Below are 25,775 nucleotides of genomic sequence, written 5' to 3' on the forward strand. Positions count from 1 at the left end.
TTTACATGTTATGTAAACAAAAATGGCTGCCCTGTTTGAAAGATGGGGTTGTATGGGGGTGAAACATGCAAAATCGCGATTGAATCGTTTTAACTACATTTAATGGGGTCCAAAAATAATTTTTCAAAAAAAGAAATTAAAAAAAAAAAAAAAAAAAAAAAAAGTCTCCATTTTCTAAGTAAAACTCGTCATACTCGTCATTGGCAGAGTGGACACACTTATATAACTCGTCAAACTCGTCATAAGCAGGGGATGAGTTTTAATATTGCAGTATGATGTTCACAAATGCCCTGTGACCCGCCATACGCGTCCTTTTCCCCTCTAGTGTATATATTTTTGTCAAATGTTTTGCTTTATTTAGAGGGCAGAGAGAGGCGTAAGCACATGGAACACCAAAATGGGGATGCACCATCTGGTCACTCACCGAGCACCCACTTCATGATGAGCATCTCAGTCCAGGAAAACTGCGTGGTCTTGAGCCTGAACACCTGTCGCGGGTGGTCCGTGATGGTCTCGTTGGGGAGGTTCTTGACGCCCTCAAAGCGGTCCGAGGCGTTGATGACCAACAGGCCCAGGAAGATGGTGAAGGAGACAGCGTGAGCCACAAACTTCATGAAAGGGCTTCGAAGGATCTGACCGAGCTTGGGGTGGAGACGAGAGCGGGACAGAAAGTATGCATGGTGTTAATATGGCCCTAACAGGGCAACCACACTATAGTAGGCTACTTCTTTCTTAGTTTCTTTCTTTCCGGATAAACTTTATTTTGCCGCGCTACTTCTCACAGTTTTGGTGGCACGCACTTTGGCACTTGTCAAATCAACTGGCTTCATCGGGACTCATCTGCTTGCATTTTGCTAAGAGATAAGTATATTGTTTAATTTATATTAATTAATTATTTGTGAATTACATTTCTCAATTGACTTGAATGGGAAAATGCAAAAATTCAACTTTTCCCAACTATATGGAGATGACTGACATCATAGATGTCTGACGTCATAGACCACATGAGACTTACACATTATGTCCATATATGGGCATTCCAAGATATGGGGTTAATATTGATGACATCAGGGATCTCCATATATGGGCATAAAAGGGATGGATTGGTTAGCACAGATCAAATAGGGACAAGGACTGACAGATACAGAGATATCTATACACTGTATGGGCATGAAAGGGACAAATGGTAAGGCGGAATACATTTCACCATGAATTCCTTGTGACTCACTTCATTATGAATTCATTATGTCACGCATCACAATTGTGATCAACTATATCCATTGCCGTTGTAACAGTGCATTGTCAGTGTAATCAGAGGACATGCAGTCGTCAGAGTTTATGGAAATAATGCAATAATAGCATTAGAGGGGTGATTACACCCACACATACAGTATGTTGGTGAGATTGCTCATGCAGATACAGTACCTGCCTGTCCATGCAACCACGTACTTGCACAATATGCACAAGTACACTACACACGTGCATACACATTTCCACATCAAAACACACATTTGAGACCTCTCTCTAAACCTGCTGCGTACAATATTAACAATCCACGGGGAATCCACGCTCCTCCCCATGAACAGCAGCACACTAATTTTAATAACTGTCCCCCATGTCTCACACATGCTACCACAAAACCAATGGAGGATTCAGATGGATCCCAAACGAGCAACAACCTGTGCCTCTGCCATTGACCGGGCCGTAATTCAGCCCAGTAGAATTACTGACATAGTACTGATCAATTCTGTCTTTCAGATAACAGCTAATGAGGTGGTCACACTTGATCAGGGCTCCTGTGCTCTCTGAAGCCTGTGAACAGAATGTCTCAGTGAGCTCTGTTCCCGTCCCCACGGTAATGGTGGTGGCCACCACCAGGCACATGCAAGCAGGAGGAGTAAATGGGAGAGGTTAGGTGTGAAATAGGAATCTCACCAGAGCCCAGAACGGGGGTCGCCAGTTCCATTATTCCCTTCTATTCGAGTGCAAGTGCATAAGGGGGCAGCCAGCCATGCATAGGTCAGAACACAAGCACATACAGAAACATCCACACACACACACACACACACACACACACACACACACACACACACACACACACACACACACACACACACACACACACACACACACACACACACACACACACACACACACACACACACACACACACACACACACACACACACACACACACACACACACAACCGCACATACATACTGTGTGCGCGTGCGAGTGTGTGTTACACACCATTTATTGCGCCAGACCCCCATTACTCTATGCCCCAGCCCAGCTCTGCTGAACAAGGCCACTCATCGATACAGTTTATTTAATCAGTCATCCATCGACCTGATCGACGTCTTCTAATGTTCCTAATTTAAGTGTATAGATCAACATCCTGACCTGCAGTAGCCACCTGCCTTGTCTCATCATTGTCAACCACTTAAACCCTGTATAGTTCGGGGTCCCCCAGGCGTATTTCCATGGAATTGTCTCCTTTAATCACATGCCCAGAATAGAGAGCTATGGGTTCATGTGTTGTTGTTTTTTGCATTTTAATAATTGTATTCTTGCAGAACAAAATACACCAGACATCAAAAATCTATAGCCTACAAATCTCTTCAAATATTACATATACCGGTATAAATGCTCACATATTCTTCAATTAATTTCACAAGAAGATAAAATAACAAAGAACAAGGACATAGACTTTTTGTATTCACTACTGTTATAAGCTTGTTTTGGGAGATAAGAAAAGCTCTGTCTTGCATTTCATATGAGATATTCCTTGCATAGAAGTTTTTTACACATTGTCTTCCTCATTTAACCCTTCATACAGGGTCATGCCCTCATTTACTTCCTCAAGAAAGCAAGAAAGATTGATGTTGATATAAAACAACATTTCTGTACATTGGACATAGCAGAATATTTCTCTATTTCCTCTTGTAATTTTGTGATTCTCTTCTCCCAGTTTTTTTCTCCAATACTTCTTCATACAATTCAAAATGTTTATTTACACTATACATTTCATCTTGGTTTCTTATTAAGATGGAAAAGCTACTACGTGAGTAAGTGAATGGGACCCCAACTTTCAGCAGCTGTCATAAATTCCCCTGGGGATATTGAATTAAAAACTTTGTTAGATGTGTTACTAGACACCTTTACAAACACATTGGTGAAGACATTCCTTGGTAAGGAATTTATTCCCAGATAAAAAAATATTCTGACAATATTCCCTGACTAAAAGCTAATCACAAGAAATATAATCAAAGGCTTTTTTTTTCAAGTCCTATAATATAAAAATCCTTCTCAGCATCTGAAGTTATAATGTCTCCCACATACAGTAACTCAGTCAATCCCTTCATTAAAGGCTGCAGTAAGAGTGATACTGTAAGTACTGGTTCAAAAAGTAACATACAATTCTGCTGATAGGCCATCAGGTCCTGGACTTTTATTTACATTAAGTTGTTTAATGGCATTTTTCACTTCACCTATGTTACGCCCACAGGGCCTAGGGGTGTTTGCGGGGTAACAAATGCAAGTTGTTGAATGCCAAAAAGTAGTTTTATTACAGCAAAAGTTAATAGAAGTAACAATTAATGTAAATTAGGTTGCCCTGTGGAACTGGGTGAGACAGGGCTGGGCAGGCACCTAAAACAGAAACAAAAATACAGTACTATCCCTAACCTAAAGATGAACCCCCAACTTTACCTAACTGACGACTTACCCAAAGACTTCCCTGTCTGACTACTCTAACCTTGACCTAACAAACATACATAGTGAGGAAACCTGCCCCTACCTGAGTGATAACACAGTGAAACCTATAACAGCGAAAATACTTACTAACCATACATTACCCTACTCACCACAGTCAAACGTGGACTCTACAAGCAACCTTTACAAAGGAATTAAGGATGAGAGAACAATAGCAGACGGCTAACAGCTAAGCTGCTCCGTTGGGCACGCTGTCTCTACACTACCCTCGTAGTTTGTGACAGAGTGACAGCGGCCATGAGGGCTTCTTGATGAGGCTATTTATAGCACAGGGGCGGAGCCGACGGACCAGACGGACCGAACGTTGATTGGTTGGAGAGGACAGAGTGACGGGAGCCCATCTCCACTCATAGCGGCAGCAGGGATCTGCAATGACGAACAGGGCGTGCGCACACCACATAACAGCACAGATCCCAACCCAAATGGCACTATGGCTTTAATCATTGTTCTTGTCCGTAACAACCTAGTAGTGCTATTGTTTCCTCCTTAGACAAATCTTCTAAAAATTCTGCTAGATTCATGTGGTTAACCTCATTTTCTTTCTTTCTTTACTCTTTACCTCCTCACATGGAACATACTGTGGACATCAGTGTTTGTTTGATTGATTGATTGATTGATTGATTGATTGATTGAAGACTTTATTAGAAGTTTGCATAGGAAAAGGTACAGTTTCATGACGGTACAGTTCACTGGTACAAGGTCTACTAAAAGGAGATCCATGAAAAGACTAAGCTTATTTCCACAGGAAACCATTAAAGTATCTCATATAACATTGAATGACAGACAAATAGAACACAGTACTATGCAGTAGATATGTAAAGAAAAAAGAAAAAAGAAAACAGTAAGTCTAAACAAACAATAAGTATATACAAAGAAGGGGCAGGGGAGGGTAGGGTTGGGCTAGGTTAGTTTTTTTACCAGTTGCGAACGGCTGCTGCCTGTAAGTGGTTTTTCAGGGCAATTTTAAAGGATGCTAGTGATCCACACTCCTTTATGGCTTTCGGTAAGGCTTTCCACATTTTGGTGGTATAGCAGAAAAACGAGTTTGACCCTTTGTTGGTTTTGACTCTGGGTTGGAAGTGATCTGTGGCGCTGCCTCTGGTGTTGTAATTATGGACATCCTTAATGTTTATAAAGTATTTAGACAGGTACTTGGGTATCATAGTGGTGTAGTGTATCTTGTACACCAGGCCCATTGCAAGTTGCTGTACTCTGTTACAGTGTGATGCATGGGTCATGGTTCTATACTTCATCACATAGTCAGGCTTTACTTGCCATGGGTGAGGGGAGTGATAAAAAATGTAATAGAAATCACACCCAGTGTTAAGTAAGCAATGATTCACAACTCACACATTGCCAGCGAGCCGCTATTGTCTCTATCCCTCTCTCTTAAATGAGTGTAATTAGTCGCAGCTTTGTGTCTCAAAATCAGTTGCAGCTGTTTATGCCATACTCATACATACTGTACACACACACACACACACACACACACACACACACACACACACACACACACACACACACACACACACACACACACACACACACACACACACACACACACACACACACACACACACACACTCCTGTCAGTAGGTCCGCGATTCCGTAACACCTCAATGTCTATAGCTGACCTCAATGCCTGACTGACCTGCCCATATATGGAGGCTGACCTGCCAATATATGGAGATCCCTGATGTCAACCTGCCCATTTATGGAGGCTGACCTGACCTAAATAAAATATAATATGGATATTCCCAGATGATGTCCTGTTAGGGGAACCACACTAACAGAATCCATATATGGCCAATACAGATGGCTTTTTTCCCTTAGGCGTCTTCCTGGTCTATGTGCTGTACTGTATGTCATATGGGTTGAACAGCACAACTCTCACAGCTGTGTTGCAGTGAATCACATTGAAGATGGGAGAAGAGAAGGGAAAGGAAAAATCCCAGGAGAGGGGGAGGAGCAGGAGAAGACTTGAGGAGGAGAGAAGATACGGGAAGGTAGGTGTGAAAGCAACCAGTGGGGAACATAAATCATTTATGACTTGATCATACAGCCATGTATGTATTTCTCTTCTCTCTCTGGGCATATTAATCCATCAAGCCATACGCAAGCTTAATACATGGGGGAGGGGGGGGGGGGGATTAGAACTCCAGTTAATTTTGCCTCTCTCTTGATGTCTGTTTCATCTTTGTTTTGTCTGCCAAGTGATCTTTGAAGTCTCACTAGCACTGTACCTGTCAATTTTCATGTTGTGTATAATTACATTTGTCAACATATTTCCCCTAAAAAAATAAGGATTGTGATCAATAGACAAATGTAAAGTGCATTGTTCATCACCTGTCAAAGCTACGCGCATCTCATTTTCTCTCAAAGCATATTCCAGAGCCAATTACGGTACCTACAGTTTCCCAGTCTCCCACTACATTAATTAGTCATTATTTCTAGTACCAGGGAAAGTGAACAAACAGGAATATCAATATGATACTCATCTCTTTCGACTGATCCTAATAGGGGCAGCAGGCTACAGCACACAATCAAGCCTTGACGCCATACAAGGTCTGTAACAATATCTGTACAATATGTAACCTGCCTTAAACTACACAAATTTGATGACTCTACTTTGAGGTAATATGCTGGTGCATTAGGCTGTATCCAGCCTGCTTACTGTGCACTCACACTAAAAGCAACTACAAGCAACAATGCAACTTGCAGTCATTAAAGGGATAATTAACCCAAAATAAATAAATAAAATCTATCAATTTCTCACCCCACAGCGACTTAAATGTATGGATGTTATTTTAGTGTTTGTTGCATTCTTAAGCCAATAATTTGATGACCAGCAGTGGTTCTCTATGGAGACACAAAGTGCCTGCTTTGTTCCCTATGGAGACACAAAGAGCCTGCTTTGTTCCCCATGGAGACACAAATAAGTCTCCTCAAAGTATTGGCTTAGCAACGCGACAAACACAAAAAAATATCCATGTCATTTGGGGGGGTGAACTATCCCCTTGATTTCCATTGGCTACTGGCTACACCGTGTTTCGTGTTGGACCACTGAGACGCCTGTTGACAAGCTCACCTGACTTGGCGACCCCAAAAAAAACGAACAGCAACAAGATGCAAGTGACCCTGGGCGATGGCCACTCAGATGGCAGAAGTGATTGTAAAGTTTATTGGCTTGTACGTTTATCTATTTATTCATACTGTAGATGGACCCCAACAAAACACAGATGCAAGTAAAATGTAACCTGACTGACTCCGCCAGAGGGGCGGTATTACGTTCACAAGTTCACAATCCAGCCTCCATCTCGGATCTCTCAAGCCCAACCGCTAACACCGTCTGGGGTTCTGATCGCGACGCACGCGCACGGCCGTGAGCGATCGCGCGCGGCGTGTGTGTCTTGTCTGTGTGAGTGACTGCTTCCACACAGAACTGTGACCAGAAACATGTAATCAACATTAACAGCTTGGTGAAATCAGCACGTGCATGTGTGTGAGTGTGAGTGTGAGTGTGAGTGTGTGTGTGTGTGTGTGTGTGTGTGTGTGTGTGTGTGTGTGTGTGTGTGTTTGCCTGCCTGGTGTGAAATGTAATCGTTTCAACTGCTGTGCGGATTGGATATTCGTTAGACCCACCCCCACCCCCTGCACCTATTGGAGGAGCCACCATTTCGGATGGTAAACTGCAGATTCATTACACAACACCAGACCAGAGAAACAGTCCACTCAGAGAGTGGGCGAGTCTATGGGCTGGAGCCAGGCAAGGTTAAATCTAGATTGTTTACAGATAAACTGTCATTGCACGAAGCAACTACAAGGGATGGACAAATGTTTGGACCATACGTGCCTCACCCAGATTTTACTGTCTACCCTACAATACTCACAGAATTACTTTCCCTGTATTCTTTCTTTTCTTTCTTCTTTCTTTCCTAATCCACCTTGATTTCACGCTCTCATTCAGTACCTGTTGACATCCAATTTAAATTACCCTGTCAAGTTCTTATCTTTTGCAATATCCCCTCTGTTTTTCTCCACTTTCTCTTTACACATGCATTCGCATGCACGCACGCACGCATGCGCGCACGCGCACGCACACGCACGCACACACACACACACACACACACACACACACACACACACACAAAGGTGTTAATGTGACACAGAGAGAGATTAGAGTTTCTTAAGAGTCTGATGATTGAATTGTAATCCCTTCCGTGGAAACAGCCGCCCAGCATTTCTGGATGTGTGTTCCCTTTCTGTCATTCTCGGGCGTGCACTCACACACACTTGACATGCCATCTTTCTCTTAACATCACTAGCTCATCACTGCCAATAAACAACTTAGAGACACTCACTAAGCCCCTCAGACACCCAATAAGCCCATCAGACAAAAACAAACTGCATAGACACAAATACATGTACACGCACACAAACATACACACTCGCATGATACAGATACTGTATATGCGAGCACCCACAAATCCAGAGCAGGGCTTAAAACAGGATGGGTACAGTAAATCTCCTTTTCCACCTGGAAAATCCAGACAGTCCTCAACATCGAGTTATGTGGTGTGCGTGTGTGTGCGTGTGTGTGTGTCTGTATGTGTGTGTGTGTGTGTGTGTGTGTGTGGGTGGGTGTGCGTGCGTGCATGCGTGTGTGTGTGTGTTTGAAACCACTATCCAGAGAGTCGATCTCACAATCAACTTGTCATATATGGACACTCAGGAAGTATGTGGTGTCACTTGGACTGGGTTACCCTTTAGTGACATTAGGGAATTAAGGAGCCTGTTTCTACAACCGCGACGTGAGGCGAAACTACGGCTGCTATGACGCAAGCGCTGTTCCGGTCCAAATCGTTACGCAAACAGCCGTTGGCGACGGGGACCCACCCCTTTTACTGAACGCTTTGGTTCCCATGGCGATGCGTCTATACAGCAGACATTTTAGGCGCAACGTGGAAAGGGCAACGTGGAAAGGGAGCTTCTGGCGTAGTACAGACGGCTGCGACGGCAGCAGGTTGATCTATCGAGCGCTGATCATTTCGGGTGACCGTTGCCACCTGCCGTAGCTGTCATTTGCTTAAAGTTGCTATTTTCAACATGCAGGGTGGTCCCAAAGACTGCGCTGCGGCTGCATTCCACATGACTGAAGACGGAATGCAAACCTTATTGAGAACAAAGCAATGTTGCCATTGAAAACATTGAAAACTAGTTGGAAATGTTGAATTTTGGCAGGCTCGCTAGGCTAAGGCCTCGCTCAGGCACACCTCACAAGGCTGAAGGCTCAAGCCTGTTTCTACTGACACAGCGCAGAGTTATACAGCGATAGGGTGGGAATAGATTATGATCCATCATCATCAGCAACATGTGCAGAAATGGGTGTCCTCTGCGTCAGCATGGGATGCAAACGGTACCTGACCAAGCACTAAAATCGAGTTAGGAGGAGTGAGAATTTGTTGTCAATCTAATAATTATAATTTGCTTGATGAAATATTGTGCATGCATGAAACACACACACAGGTTTAATTATATGCCGACTGCCTATGCTGAAATATGGATATGAAATATGGATATGCCTATTCAAATGTCCACTTTTCTTTACATGAACTCCGGTATTCTATTAACCACCAAAATGTTCAATATGCTTGTGTTCATTTTCTGGCACCACCAGAATTGCAGCACTATGCTGAAAACCATGTCAATAAGTGAGAAGATGGGGGGTTTGAGGCGTTTCCAGGTGGTCCCCAGCTGAACGATGGAGAGTTGGTAACCAAATGGACCCTTATAGATCTTTAACTCTTGAGAGCGTAAAATTAAACCAGATGGACCCTTACAGGTCCAGTTTGATTTCATTTTATGCTCTCAATTATTGTTATTCATTATTCATTATTGTTATTTAATTCTTGCATTCTTACATCTGCATTACTTAATTAAAGAATTGTTATATTGATCAACGTTTGCCTGTTATCTCTTCTATGGTACCACCACCATCAATACAGCATGGAATTGTGGACAGAGTTTTGGGTCAGAGAGGCAAATCAAATGGTCAAATGGTGCTCCATACAGTGTAACAGTTGCCTACCCTCAATGAACATACAGGCTTATGCAAAGGCAAAATATTACTTGCATCTTACTTACTGGCATCTTATCATCAAAGCTATAGTGTGTATGCTTTGATGTACAGATTATTGATGTTTTGATTTTATAGTTTTTTTTTTATTGAATAGGTCCCTGGTTTACCTATGTTTTAAGATGACTACATATACACATTTGATGACTTGAGCTGTTGTTGCTTACTGTAAATCGCTCTGGATTAAGAGCATCTGCTAAATGTCGAAATTGTAAATTGTGGTCCACAGGTTGAAAGCCGTTTAAATAACGGACCTTGATACGAAAATGGTTGAAAACCACTGCACTACAGTACATACCTTACTGCAGGGCACGATCCAGTAGGCCAGAGCGAGGAAGGGCAGACCCACGGTGACCCCGAGCACCGTCCAGCACTTCACCCCGATGGACTGCTGCCTCAGGCCGGACAGGTTCTCATACCAGATGGTCAGCAGCTGCTGCTGGCAGTTAGGATGAGCGACAAACTAAAACGAGAGGGGGATAAAGAGCAGGGGTCATCAATGTGTCCGTACGCGGACAAATGTGTCCGTGGCAAAGACTTGTCCTTGACTGTCCCGTTTCAGATTTTCTTTTTTACACACCGTTATAATGTTCTTGTTTTGATTATAAGACCCAAATACAAATATGTCAGTCTCCAGGTTTTCCTCAGAATATGTATGACACTGATTTACTACACTAATATTAGTCCGGGCATTTCGGGCAGTATGTTGATGGTATCGTGCTTCTTTCATGAAGTGCACGATTTTTGCACGAAACGCTCGGACTATATGGCACATTAGGAGTCCACTAGTACTAATGATTCTCAAATGTTTTATTTGTAAGGACTCACTTAACTCTGAGAGTGTGCAAAAAATGGGTACTCTCTCAGAGTTACATACTCTGTTGTGGTCATTCAGGGCGAGGAACAGAAGGGGGGCTCGCAACTCACTATTGATTGCTCCAACTTTATTTATTTTTTTACGACAAAGCAGCAGTAACTCCTGCTTTGTCGTCAAAAAATAATAATAATTGGTGCAATCAAAAGTGAGTTGCGAGCCCCCCTTCTGTTCCTAGTACTAGCGCTTTTGCAGTTTGGCTCAGCACCAGGAAACGGAGGATGTGCGTAAATGTGTTTCTGGTAATATTATTGTACTCTCGTTTTGTATGTCTGTGGCAAAAATGGAATTTTGACAAAAATGTCCACCACAAGCCAGCATGGCGATGACCCCTGATAAAGAGGTGGGGGTCAGAAGGCATAAAGGGGCGAGGTGCAGTGCGCATAATGGGTGCTAGAGGAGGAGAGAGGACAAGAGGAGGAAGGAGGAAAAGAGGAAAAGGCAGGTGGAGTGAAATTCCACAGCATTCCAGACCAAACCATCACCAAAGAATATCCAGGCAGACTGAAGGACTTTACTGTGTATAGAAAGTCTCTGGACAGGTGTAGCCAATCAGGTGTAATTGTACTAACTGAGGCATCAGTGCCACTGCCTCCATGTGACACATTCTACCATGCATATCAGGATCGCGTACAAACATAATTATACAGCAGAGGTTGCGTCAGACCGGTAATTGCCGGATTTATCAATTTCTTTGGGCATGACCGAAAAATAAAATTACCTCATCCTGACCGAGCACATATCACTGTCAGCAAATCAGACACATTTCAAATCATCTGCGCCTCTCTGTAGCTGCTACTTCTCTCTCTCTCTCTCTCTCTCTCTTTCTCTCTCTCTCTCTCTCTCAATCTGTATGCGCATCTCTCTCTCTATCGCTTTCTCTCTCACGCGTGACTGCACACAGTCGGAGAAACAGCAGAGCCGCAGTAGTAGCCTACTATGATGTTCTGTGTGGAACTGTCTCGGGAAAATCTAATGAATCCACGAAGTTGTCTAGACATCAGTTTTGTAGACTCAATCAGTTTTAAGATTGACTTCTACCACTTTTTGTGGTCACATGTTCAGATACTGGATTCTGATTGGCTTAAAACAGTGGTAAATCAGTCAACAATCTTGAGTTGGCTCATGGACCCCGCCCACTGTTGTCAGTTTTGTAGGTCACATGTTCAGATACTGGATTCTGATTGGCTTAAAACAGTGGTAAATCAGTCAACAATCTTGAGTTGGCTCATGGACCCCGCCCAACCTTGCAAGTTACAACTGTGTTTTCTTTCATTTATATGGTAGAAGTGGTAGAAAAGCAATTTACCATTCGAGGGTCGTGGGTTGTTGGCTGATTTACCACTGTTTCAGGGTTGTGGCACGAGGCGAAGGGTTGACTGAAACCGTGGTAAATCAGCCAACAACCCAATCCCTCTCATGGTAAATGGCTTACATCACCAATCACAAATAAACTGACAGGTTCTTCATTCAACGGTTGAGGTTTTAAAGCATGGCAAAACGGCTTGACTCAGAGAGATGTTACATATCGTCACTGTCTGGCCAAAACCTCTTAACTTAACTCCATTTTTGCGGTTTTAAATTTTTTGGCATAAATCAGGGCTATTGAACACCCTTTAAAGCTGAGTGTTGGTTAAAATAATATTGAACCAATGGAAAGTAGATAAAAGTGCTTGGGACAAAACCTCCTAACTCCACACTTTTTGCCAAACCAGCTAACTCCACCCGATTGGCCCTCTCTTTTTTTCATAAATCTGTGCTATTGAACACCCTTTACGTCTGTGTGTTGGTTAAAATAATACTGAACCAATGAAAAGTAGTAAAAAAAACTCCACTTGAGCTCATTTTCCCGAATATGAACATTTTGGTCTGGAGTTAGGAGGTTTCGGCCTGACAGCAGAGATATAAGGGCCAGTTGGTCTGCACACCCTTTAAGCACACATCCTGGTGTCTTGTCAGGACAAGCAGCTTTCCGTGGGTCTGGTGGACCTTATCTGGGTCAAGACTTAGCACATGGTCTTCACAGCATGGAGTGGCTTTCTTTGCTGGCAGGCATGTTGTTAGGGGCCTCAAACCTGCCAAAAATGACTATGTCAAGTAAGTCTATGTAATCATCACAGCCAGTGTCTATTGTCCTGGACTCTCTTTGCCCAGGCCTGTAATGCTGCCATGGCTCCCTCTGTCCAGACAATCACCTATTTGTAGGGGGCTGTGTTCTGGTGAGCAGAGGTCTTTATGCAAATATTAACATCTCAGCAATATGGTCAGATGAGCCAAGATGGGTGCCGGGTACAGCTTTGAATGCTCTTTTGATATGCATGATCCAGCATTAACTCCCCTTCGGATTAAAAATGGGGAATGTTTTTCACATGTGCAACAAGAAAAAACCCTCAGGATGGTTTGGAGCTATAAAGAAGGTTTTGGGCTGCCTTTGTGTCTGCATCGGGAGGTGTGTAAACAGCACCTGAATTGAGATGGAAGATCTGATTGAGATGGATGATCTGGGGGAAGAGTCTTGCCCTCGTATATTGCCCACATTTGTAACCTGGATAGTGTGCCTTGGATTCTTTTCCTACCCAAATGATTATCTTATCTAATTATTATCTATCTACACTAGTGTGGAGCAAGCTTCCCAAGGTGTTTTGTCTGTTACTCATCGATAACACTTAACCAAAGAGCACTGCCATGCCAGAGCCTAGCATGCATCCATTCCACATCCTGGTGTTCTGGTAAATAATAAGGTAACACTTGTCACAGTGCGGCACAGAACAGCAATAATAATGGCACAGTGCAGGCAGGGATTTCATTGTTTGGTTATATTCACGCTGCCCTAACTTGAAGAAAAGACCCTCTCTAAAGTGCTTTTTCAGGAAGCATTTCCAGACAAGCCTCGAGGGAGGCTTCACCAATACGTTATCCACTTCATATAATTATGTTAAACAATTCTCAACTTTTGTGCTCTACTCTGCTCCAAAAAACACCAGTTCCCTTTGGTCATTTCACATTTTAATGTAAAAAGTTTTTACATTAAAATGTGAAATGACCAAAAGGTGTTGTCTATTTTTGAAGGTGGACAGTGTGAACAAACCATCAGAACAGAATAGCTAGAGGGGTATTCACTTAACAGTCCCTTTTTATGGAAATTGGTCAACTTCAAAAAAACGGCAGCCATAATTCTCTGATGTAGCCTACAGTATAATACAGTTATACTGTATGTGTGAGCTGAATGTCTTGAACGTCTACAGTAACATCCATTTTCATATAATAGCTGATGCCATTTTTGTGTTCATACATTATCCACATTGATTATTCAGCTCACTTTTAAATTCATAGCACCAAGCATCATTTAGAGAGCAAAACAAGGTAACGAGCTGGAATGCAGATAATTTAGAAAAATATGCGACGGAACACATCTACAGCTATATATCATACTGTAGTTTATAGAACCATCAAGTCAATCTGGCATGCATGTTTCCATCATTAAATAAGCTTTATGGTGGCATTTCAGCGTCTTGCAAATGAGTAAGCCATGCGGGAGGCATTGATGAATGGAGCCCAGTGGCTGTGAGGGTGACATGGAGGCGAGGAACAAGCAATAAGTACATGGATTTTTTTCCTCACAGCTGCAGGGAAGGTGAAAATGGGAGCAGAGCAATCAATGTTCAATAGGGTCTCCGAAAATGGGAGAATCAAATTGTGTTGGTGTGCTTGTATGCACGTGTTTGTATGTGCACGTGTGTACACGTGTGTACACGTGTGTGTGTGTGTGTGTGTGTGTGTGTGTGTGTGTGTGTGTGTGTGTGTGTGTGTGTGTGTGTTGTTGCTTGTTGGTGTTGACGTTTCTTTTTTCCTTATAAGCTATGATCTTATCACATTGGAACATGACTTTTCTTCTCTCTCTGTCTTTCTCTCTCTGTCTGTTTTTCTGCCTCTGTCTCTCCATCCTTCCATCTGTCCGTTTCCACCCCCTCACAGAGGCCAGTGACAATCAGTGCAGGTCATCAACTGGCATTCAGGGACCATTTATCTTGGTATAACTGTATGGCACAATCCTGAGTATTCATTTACCCCCAGGATGGACCCTTATGGATCAAATCAACTCTTACATTCTGAGTCAAATGAAACTCAGGTTTTTGCTGTGGTGACTGGTGACCACAATCCAACCAAGCACGCTCCACCATCACCAACTGCTGCTCCCTCCCATCCTTTGGTTCTACTCGTCTACACCTTCCATACACAAACACAGCAAAGTATGCAGTACTATACTACTATACACACACACACAATCATAATCACATGCTGTAACATCTTCCGGGTTCCTTGCACATGATCTTTACAATTACAGTGACCGATCTAGGTTCCACTCAGCATTGCTTACCGACCCATGACGTGATGCCTGCCAGATCCACAACATTGTATGTGCATGCGTGCGTGCGTGCCTGAGTGTGTGTGTGCGTGCGTGTGTGTTTGTGTATGATCAATCAAAACGATGCACCATCTGGTTTCCATAACAACCTAAATCCACTGCCTAAACCCCCCCCCCCCCACAAACACACACACACTCCCATGGTAATTAACTGCATTGTCGTTAGTCATGCTCAGCAAGCTTTAAATACAGCTTCACTGTCAAACAGTGACAGTGCCAGCATACAGGCACAAGGGTTTCAGGAAACAATCACAACTAGAAGGTCAGATTTGAAAGCATGCTACTGTAACTGCGTGTGTGCGCGTGTGCTTGCATGCATGAAATGCATGCGTGTGTGTGCGTCTGCTTCTGCGCGTGTGTGTGTCTGTGCATGTATGTGATGGGAAAAAGGTGGGGATTTCGGTTGACATTTAAGAACACCTCTGCGTGGCATGGGAATATCCCTCTGACACAGAGGCCAGGCAGCTGTTTACAAGGCGATTGCGGGACCACTGACTGTAAGCTAGAGCTAAAACACAGAGTGAGTTAAATCCTTTCAAATCCTCTGTGATGTTGAACTGACGCATGAATGCTTAATTGTTCATTCAGATTCTGACGTCTCAGAGCGAATCAATTTAGCATTTCTCGTCCACTGAGAAATAAAAAAACACAAGCCAAGACTACTTCATTCACACTTTTCCATAATGAAGGATTCCTCGCTTCCACGAACAAACACATTAACAACTTAAAGGACTTCATATAATTGGTCCTCACTAACATTCACGATAAAACAGCACAGCTGTTTTCTACTCGGTCTGTGTCTCTTAGGAGGGCTGTGGGCAGTTCAGAAACCCGTCTACCAGTGACATCATCAGGCACTCATTTTCTTAAAGAGATGTTGCCATAGTTTTGTATGTGTCTACGGAGTTAACATTACTCTAATAGTGTGGTTATAATATACAAATATGTCTTCCCTGTGTATTTTTGGTTACTTTCTGAAAGCTGAGTCAAAAGGCCCAAATGAAATACACTGATATGACATCACAATAAAAAAAAAAATTACCACACAACAACACTGTGCCGGGTGTGGCTAACTTCGGCTGGGTCACCACCCACCTGACAACCATCCAGGCATACTTAATGAACAGGTGGGTGTGGCCACATAAAAACATAATTTTAACACTTTCTGCACACTTTTTTGAAAAAAGAAAATCTTCCTCCAAGTATAATCATAATACCTGATGATTATGTTGTAGGGTTGTTGTTTTTTAATTATCGCGAGAACGATGGCTTCCATTATAGCATGGTCACTTTTTAGGAATAGAAAGCCTGCAGTTCCTATTAGCATGGATTCCCCATCAGACCGAGTAGAATTCTTTTTTGCTATTTTATCATGAACATTAGTGAGGGCCAATTATATGAAGATAGGTTGAAAAGTGGTGAAGTTATACAGGTTATACAGCTCTGGTGCCTGTCTGTCTGTCTGTCTGTCTGTCTGACTGTCTGTCTGTCTGTCTGTCTGTCTGTCTGTCTGTCTGTCTGTCTGAGTGTCTGTGGGCCTGTTACACCGCCACCAGGAGGCGGGTTTGTGCAAAACACATTTTTGGACAGTACTCCCACAGATTTTGTCAAAAAACCTGCAGATCGGTACACAGTATCTCTATAGAAATGGGTATTTCTTACAATGATGCACCTACATTTTATCATGCAAGCACCCGTTAAAGTTACTTTCCATCGCTCATGTTCTGTGTGCACAGTGCACACCCCATAACCCACAAACTGCACATAATTTCGGAGCTCATATCTTCGAACGGGTAAGGGCTAGTTTAAATAAAATTATCAATTTAAAACAAATCCCTGTTAAGGCCCATTCTACAGTATGTCTATGTATCCGTACTTAATCTATCTTTCTGCACATTGGCTGAAAGCTTAGGGATGCAAAATATATGGCTCCGTAAGATGCAATACTACAGGAAACTACAGTATGTAAGCACTAGTGATCACATGCAAGATGGACACAGAAAACAGGACACAGCAAAGAAGAAAGTAGGTACAAGAGAGATGAAGGAGAGAGACAACATGTCATTTCATATTTTCATCATAGCCAGAGAGATAAGAATATCAATACCATTTTCATCTCAATGCATTATTAATGTATTCAGCGTTTTTGTTAAATAAATAAGACAATCTAACGATGGTGAGGCCTCCCAGTCCAATCTTTAGCCATCAATATTACATTAGAAGTAAACATGTGCAACTTGTGAATAAAGCAGCTCTGTATTCTATAAATATTAATACACCATTCATATAGCAGCAAACAATTCTGTCCTTTGCTCATGCAAAATTATAATTATTACACTTATTATATATTATTATTTGTCATTTGAGCCATGACAGCATTTCCCATTAGGATTTCAATGTACAGTACATTATCACACTACATGAATTAAGTGTGTTCAGTGTTGTGATGCCATTAGGGACCTCACTTAGCAAAGGAGTCCTTGTGAGGCAAGGGAACGATAACATTTAATGTCTAAAGATAAACAGCTAAAAATGTGGTTTAGTGCTGGAGAACCGTAACCCCTGGCCTAGATAGTATTAGCCTAAAGGCCTGTCCATACTTTGACCGAAACCGCCGTTTTCGGTCAAAAGGTCCTTTTCTACCATAAAATGATATCCCTCGGGACTTCGGAAAAGCATTGGACCGAACGAGAGTTCGGAAATTTGCACGTTGGAAAACAAAACGCACCGAACATTTCGGTCGAAGTATGGAGAGGCCTTAAGGCTGGTGTATTCCTTTGAATTTGAACGGATAGGAGTACCGGGAGTAAAGGACAACGACTCATGTTTCATGACAGGGGGGGTCTGTTTCTTTCCTTCCTTACCTTCTTGACTTCATACTTGATGGCCAGTTTGACACGGCTCAAGCATGGGCGGTTGTAAGCGCTGGGGGGGCACTGGTCCACGTCACCGTTCAGTATGGCCTCCACCTCCTCTGTATTCCGACACAGGTCCAACACCCCCACCACAAAATCCTTACACTGCATGGACAGCTTGCGGTAGTCATTCTGGAAGATGGGATAAAGAGGGTGGATTCATTCACGGAAGGGAAGGCAAAGAAGGTTTCAAGTTTATTTAGCCATTTACATAAAAAAATGCATTAAAATGCATAGGAATTCCTGTTCACAAGCCACACGGAAACAGAACAAACACATACAAGACATTACCGAATGAGACAAGGGTACAATCAGCAATATCAGTTCAGTTGTATAAAAAAGTAAATAAAAAGTATGCAACAACTTTAAACAACACTAGGATAAAGTGCATTAGTGCTTCTTATTCAAAAATCGTACCGCTTACGGAAAGATTCCGGAAGCGGTACTCGTATGAACCCTATGCTTCGTCTTCCTGTCAGGGCATTGCTCCCAACGGTAGCGTCTGCCTGAAGGTAGCAGGGTGATAAGACCGTTTTTACTTTTTTTACAATTGAGGTGCAGTTGAGAGACCATTTAAGGTCGTTGAAGATGTGCAAAGCACTTAAAACTATCCACAATTTCAACATCAACATCATTTATGTTGATGGTGGAGGGCAGGGCCATGGCGGAGTTGGGAGGTAAAAAAGGGAGAGGTAGAATGTGGTAGGGGCAACGAGAGGGGTGAGAGATAATGGTGAGAAGCAGAGGAGAGAATTTAGGAGGGAAGAGAGAAAAGTACACACTGGATCAATATACTGTATATATTTTTTGCCAAAGCCTGGCAAGAGAATGAATACGATATATATACGAAAGCAACAGAGAGAGATAGAGGCGTAGAAACAGCAAGGAAGGCACATTCACTTATCTGTAAACAGATGAGGTTTGGTTATAAAACTGAATTGGAAGGAGGAAATTAGATGGGCCAAATAAAGACAGACACAAGAATGAGAACGAGTGAAAAATGGACAGCGTAAGTGAAGATGACAGAGCGATAACGATAAAAAATGAGAATAGAAGAGGAGAGGAATTCACTGGGACTCTAGATTTTGCTGACCCAAGGCAAATTCCTCCATATTTCAGATGAATAATTATTCATTAGATTGAGATATTGCCTGAAAGGATGCTGAACACTTTTGAACACTTTCTTTGGCCATCATCCAATCAAAAAATGTAATTGAGCACAAACCTGCCCTATAGGCGGTTCCATTTTCCTCAGCACAATAATGGTTGTGGAGGAATGAGGGTGCTTGATGACTTTCATGGCCCTATTCTACAGGATATACTAATACGCCTTAGGGCGAAGCGACATGTCTTGGCCGTCTGGCCAGTTATGTATATCAGTCAGACCAGTTCCCCATATATGGATATGAAGTCCTGTTAGATAATAGATATGGGCTTATAATTGATGACATCAGGGATCTCCATATATGGGCATAGAGTGGTTCCCATGACATCACAACATACAATCCCTTTTATGCCCATATATGGAGATCCCTGCTCTGAGTATCTGACATCACTGTGATGTCACCTGTGATGTCACAGTGATGTGTCAGGGGAACCACAGTGTCAGGCGTTATCCCTGCTCTGAGTATCTGACATCACTGTGATGTCACCTGTCATGTCACTGTTGCCTGGCTCCAGACCATAGACCCGCCCACTCTCTATGAGCGGACTGGTTCTCTTGGTCTGGTGTTGTCATATGACGTTAAAGTTTCTCTGGTCTCAGGCAGTTACAGGCCAATGAGAGTCGGAGCCTTGGAGGTGGGGGTGGGCCTTGAATCAGTTTGAGGAAGTGTAGCCGTTAGCCGTTTACAAGCCTCGGCTGCTACAGCCAGCCAGACCCAGTGCACTGCGGGGCTCGGAGGAGGATGAGGAGAGGAGAGACCGCATCCAGTCTGATTCATATCGTCGTTGTCGGGTGGAAACCCCGTATCTCCAAGTTTCAAATTTGTACGTTCTTTCGCAAAGTAAAGCCTTGCTTCATCGTACAAGGCCGTCACGCAAAAGTAGTGAAAACAGCAGATCTACAAGCACACAACGCCTCGCGGTACGAGGCGTTGTGTGCTTGTAGATCGGCTGTTTTCACTGGTTTATATCATTTTTGAAATGATGAATGCAAAACGAACGGTTTTGGACATACAAGGTTTTCACCCGACAACGACGATATGTTAATTCGTGTATAACGGCCCAGTTAACACTCAGCTGTTATTTTGATATGTTAATAGTTCCCCATCTGAAACGGCTGATGTGAATGGTGTTTGATCAATACGCGACGCGACGCGAGCACTCATTCTCGCATGTACGCACGTTATGTGCGGGTGCACTGCTCAAACAAGCATGCACAGGCAGGTCTGTGTACTTTTAAAAGTTTGTTTAACAGTACAGTATGTACACAATCACTCTGAACAGTGCTGTGCGGACTCGCACGCAGCCGTCAGTCAAACACAACCCCTCCCACCAATCCCCTCCCCTTTGAAATCTCTTGTCAATGGGACAATGTCAGACTCAAGCTCCAGCACTGAGTCTGAAATCAAGCTAATGTCACAGTGATGTGTCAGGGGAACCACAGTGTCAGGCGTTACACATATATACATACGGACAAGCTGTGCCAGTTCTGACAATAAACTGCAACCTACGGTCGCAATAAAGAAACTGAACAGATTTTTCCAATTTGTGATTGCCTGAATAAAACCGTACAAAAGCCTTGAGGGACTTCACAAGAAAGAATTAACACCGGTATAAAGGTAAAGGGAACATTAATTGAATACTATATGTTTGTTTGTTTGTTTGTTTTTTCTCTTCATGAATACCTCGTAACACAATTCATATAGATTTCCCCATTTTTGAGAGGAGCTTGGTTGGCCTACTGCATATGTCTGCTGTTATCTGGATTATCTGAATTCTATCAGGGAAAATTCAGCATGTCCAATTTATATAAATGTCATGGGCATATCTGCTGTTCCGCTTGGATTGGTTCATTTGAACACTTTTGACAGGTGGGATCTATTTGATTTATTCCTGGTTTAAATGTAAGAAGAAAACTGCAGATGTTATGTGTGCACACTTCCCAGTACAACAACAGTGTGATCTCATTCTCATATACAATATTTCACTCTATCCTCAAGGATGTGCCTCTAGCAAATGAACAACCACAAGCTGACAGTGTAATAATGTGTTAGGATAATTATCGGTAGAAATGAGTTTCATTTACATAATGCACACCAATTTAACCCAGACTGAAATTGGATTCCATGATGATCTGTGGAAGATTAACATAGTAGATTTATAACAAGGACAAGCGTATCAACAAATTAGAAGGAACTGATTATTGTCTCCACCTGGCTGATACTATGTATTTGTCAGTCCATGTGTCCTTGTGTGTGTTCGTCCGTCTGTGGACAGCTCTCCTGCGCCATTGGACAGATTGGCGTGGAACTGTACACATTCCCTGGATGGCAGAGCAGAATCTCTGGGCCAATTATTAATTAATTTCAAAATCAATCATGAACGCAACATCTTATTGCAGTGAAACTTTGCACGCACATTCCCATTAGGCCAAGGATGAAATGCCACCCTATATTTTCAAATCGCCCTCATAGTGATGCTATAACAGGCCTTTGATTTTTCACATCAGCCTTCCCCTCCCCCTCTCTCTCTCAATGTCACACAATTTACATAGTCTCCTCAGCAGATTTCACATTAATCTAGCTCTCTTCCATTCCACTTCTAATCCTTTTCCATTTCCACCTCTTACCAACCCCACCCTTCCTCTCCCCACTGTGCCTTCCCACGTCACTCCTCTTCCTCTGCTCTACCACATTCTGCTCCTCAAAGCTTTTAAAAAAATGAGATGGCAAGCCATCAGATTGCCTTTTGGTTGGGTTGAGAGTCCGCAGGGACACTAGTTCATTATCCATTCATAGCTATGCTGTGTTCAAACATACCATTAGTCCATTACAGCGCCATGAGAAAAAAAAGTTTCGCCTTTTGCGGAAACTTTTGCCCGGCCTCTTGATCTACATAATTCTCCCTGAGAAGCCCACGTGACTACAAATTAGCCTATCACCTTTGCGCCCCTTTTCTCCCTTTCGTTCTTTGATGTTTTTCTTCTGCTTGCTGCTTTTTCAGTTAATGTATTTTCCATTGTCTTTTGCAACACCAGTCTCTCAATTATGTTATACTGTGTAGTTCTCACAATCAGGCATGCAAGCCACTAAACTTTCCCTTCAGGCAATCCGATGCATAAACTGACGAATGCCAAGGCACTCATCAGAAAAAGAAAAGAAAAGAAAAGAAAAGAAAAGAAAAGAAAAGAAAAGCTAGACCATGGACTGAAAAATAGGAAAACAGCTTAATAAAAACAGTTGAAAAAAATAAAAGGGGAAAGCCTCGAAGAGTAGACAGCAAGTTGATCAAATGACACACTGCCATTCCACCGTTAAAATGATGGATTATTTGGCATTGACCAATGGGAATGCATCTTTGCATCCATAATGGGGGATGTGGCATAAAACATAGCCATTTGTTTGCTTGTCTAGGAGGCGGATGAGCATGAGCCATCAATTATAATCACATGGCTCTTTTGCGTGTGCGGGCAGACAGCAGCTGGGGCTATAAGGGTAAATACAAGACCATTTTCTCAATCGATGACATATATGTCACAACAGCACAGGAGTGTTAAGTGTAAAGTCACAAGTCCCCATAGGGCAAGCATACAGTATGGCATGTGTCTGAGGAGGGGGGAGGGGGCAGGCAGGTATAGTAAAATGGAAAATGGAGTGAGAGTGAAAATGGAGAGAGTATAAAGGAGGGGACCAGGGGTCATACATTATGTATGAAGGGTGTACACATAAAAACTACGCTGGGTGGGGGTGGGGTGTTTCGGCTAAAAAGTTGCGAAAAGGGATTATTCAGGACATTTATAACAAAGTCTGTGTTCCTGAGTCCAATACTCTTTTTGCACTTTTGCAGAAAAAAAAATGTAATGCACCTTAAGCTTTACCCTGCTGGTGCAACTAAAGGATGGGCTGATTACTCAGTTAACTTCTCTGTGGTGACAATGCCACTGACAGATGTTTGACCCAGGATACCAGCCATGCACTGGTCCAATGGACAGTCCCCTTTCATTCTCTCATACCAAAGTACATGTGTTCAAAATAGTGGAGTAGAGATTTAACCTTCTGGGCCGCAGTAAGTAATGTTTGGGTGGATTCTGTCTTATGTCCCTGTGCTGCAGTACTGGATGCCTCCAAATTCAAGACTTCATAGAAGGACAACTTCCAGCGATGAATTAGGGCAAAAAGTTAGGGCAAAATCTTTTTTGCTAGAATTTTCTTTGCTGCCATTAAACCAGCCAATAACACTCTCTTCTTAAGTGTTAAGCTTAGAGATGAATCGTCATTTAATAAAAGAATGTGTAGCAAACACAGTATATTTACCAGTAAGACTCCCTAATCGGGAGATAAGCGACCGTTGGTCGCTTATCTCCACAAATAGGCCAAAAGTTTGTTTTACCAATTATCAAGACATACGGGCAGTTGACAGTTTGTCATGGTTACTCATTGAAGTTGAATCTCCATATATGGAGATAACCTACGCATCACACTAAGTCTGACCTCACCAGCCCATATTTGGGCATGAGCAACTTATGTCTCCATATATGGAGATATGATGACATCACACAGTCCTCAGCCGATGATGTGGCGTGATGTCATACAATACACAAACGAGCCCTACAGTATAAAGGGGCAATTCTTGCCAGGAAAGAAGCATTTCTTCGACTCAGACCTTATCGCCAGGGTTGGCTTATAGCAGCTGTCGGTAGGACCATATATGGATTCTGTTAGTGTGGATCTCCTAACAGGGCATCATCTGGGATACAATCCCTTGTATGCCCATATATGGAGATCCCTAACAGAATCCCTTTCATGCCCATATATGGAGATCCCTAACAGAATCCCTTTTATGCCCATATATGGAGATCCCTAACAGCATCCCTTTTATGCCCATATATGGAGATCACTAACAGCTAACAGAATCCCTTTTATGCCCATATATGGAGATCCCTAACAGAATCCCTTTTATGCCCATATATGGAGATCCCTAACAGAATCCCTTTTATGCCCATATATGGAGATCCCTAACAGAATCCCTTTTATGCCCATATATGGAGATCCCTAACAGAATCCCTTTTATGCCCATATATTATGGAGAAATCCCTGCTCTGAGTATCTGACATCAGTGTGATGTCACCTGTTTATGCCCATATATGGAGATCCCTGCTCTGCGTATCTGGTTGCTATGGTAAACAGTTGGTTGCTAGGGTAAAAAAACATGGTTGCTATGGTAAACAGTTGGTTGCTAGGGTAAACAGTTGGTTGCTAGGGTAAAACCATGGTTGCTAAGGTGGTTGCTAACGTACACTAACAGACCAGCAACAACAGACTGTTGCCACAGCAACGTACACAAAGGTTTGTGTACACATGTGGTGTGATGTCATACTGATGCGGAGATATGAGCAGGGCAAAGGTGTGACGTGTGACGGACGGACGGACGGACGGACGGACGGCCGGTGGAGGTTTTCATAGTAAACTGCTCCCTGACGGTCGCAACCAGTAAGACTCCCTAATCGGGAGATAAGCGACCGTTGGTCGCTTATCTCCACAAATATCACAGCCTCCACCTCTCACGTCATACGGGCAGCCATAGTTACACCTGGAATGTTGAATCTCCATATATGGAGATAACCTACCCATCACACAAAGTCTGACCTCACCAGCCCATACCTGGGCATGGACGACTTATATCTCCATATACGGAGATGGCCATATATGGAGATACGATGACATCACAGAGTCCACAGCTGATGATGTGGCGTGATGTCATACAATACACAAACAAGCCCTATATAAAGGGGCAATTCTCACCAGGGAAGAGAGCATTCCCCACTAGCTGAGTATCTTAAGATGGTTGGATGTGATGATAAGCCACAAATAGGCCAAAAGTTTGTATTACCAATTATCAAGACATACGGGCAGTTGACAGTTTGCCATTGTTACTCATTGAAGTTGAATCTCCATCTGAATCCCTTTTATGCCCATATATGGAGATCCCTGCTCTGAGTATCTGACATCACTAATCCCTTTTATGCCCATATATGGAGATCCCTGCTCTGAGTATCTGACATCACTAATCCCTTTTATGCCCAAATACAGTATGGAGATCCCTAACAGAATCCATTTTATGCCCATATATGGAGATACCTGCTCTGAGTATCTGACATCACTGTGATGTCACCTGTTTATGCCTAAATATGGAGATCCCTGCTCTGAGTATCTGACATCACTGCGATCTCACCTGTGATGTCACAGTGACACATCACCTCAGTATCTGTGATGTCACAGTGACACATCACCTCAGTATCAGGCGTTACACGTATACATTGAGCAGGGCAAAGGTGTGACGTGTGTGACGGACGGACGGACGGACGGCCGGACGGCCGGTGGAGGTTTTCATACTAAACTGCGACCTTACGGTCGCAATTATACCAGTAAGACTCCCTAATCGGGAGATAAGCGACCGTTGGTCGCTTATCTCCACAAATATCACAA

The 25,775-nt window shown here is 42.9% G+C and overlaps 1 protein-coding gene across 5 annotated transcripts in view; it reads right to left on the minus strand.

Moving 5' to 3' along the window:
• trpc7b (transient receptor potential cation channel, subfamily C, member 7b) overlaps positions 1–25,775 on the minus strand; it is a gene marked incomplete at both ends in the record, with an annotated part of 70,921 nt that overhangs the window by 39,385 nt on the left and 5,761 nt on the right. For all 5 annotated transcript variants that reach the window (XM_080745692.1, XM_080745689.1, XM_080745691.1 and 2 more), the window contains 3 exons: positions 425–641; positions 10,210–10,374; positions 18,076–18,258. In XM_080745692.1, the coding sequence (XP_080601818.1) occupies positions 425–641; positions 10,210–10,374; positions 18,076–18,258 (565 nt within the window). The remainder of the gene's footprint in view (positions 1–424; positions 642–10,209; positions 10,375–18,075; positions 18,259–25,775) is intronic.

The sequence above is a fragment of the Nannobrachium achirus genome (genome assembly GCF_963921795.1).
Source record: "Nannobrachium achirus genome assembly, chromosome: 17".
Lineage (NCBI taxonomy): Eukaryota > Metazoa > Chordata > Actinopteri > Myctophiformes > Myctophidae > Nannobrachium > Nannobrachium achirus.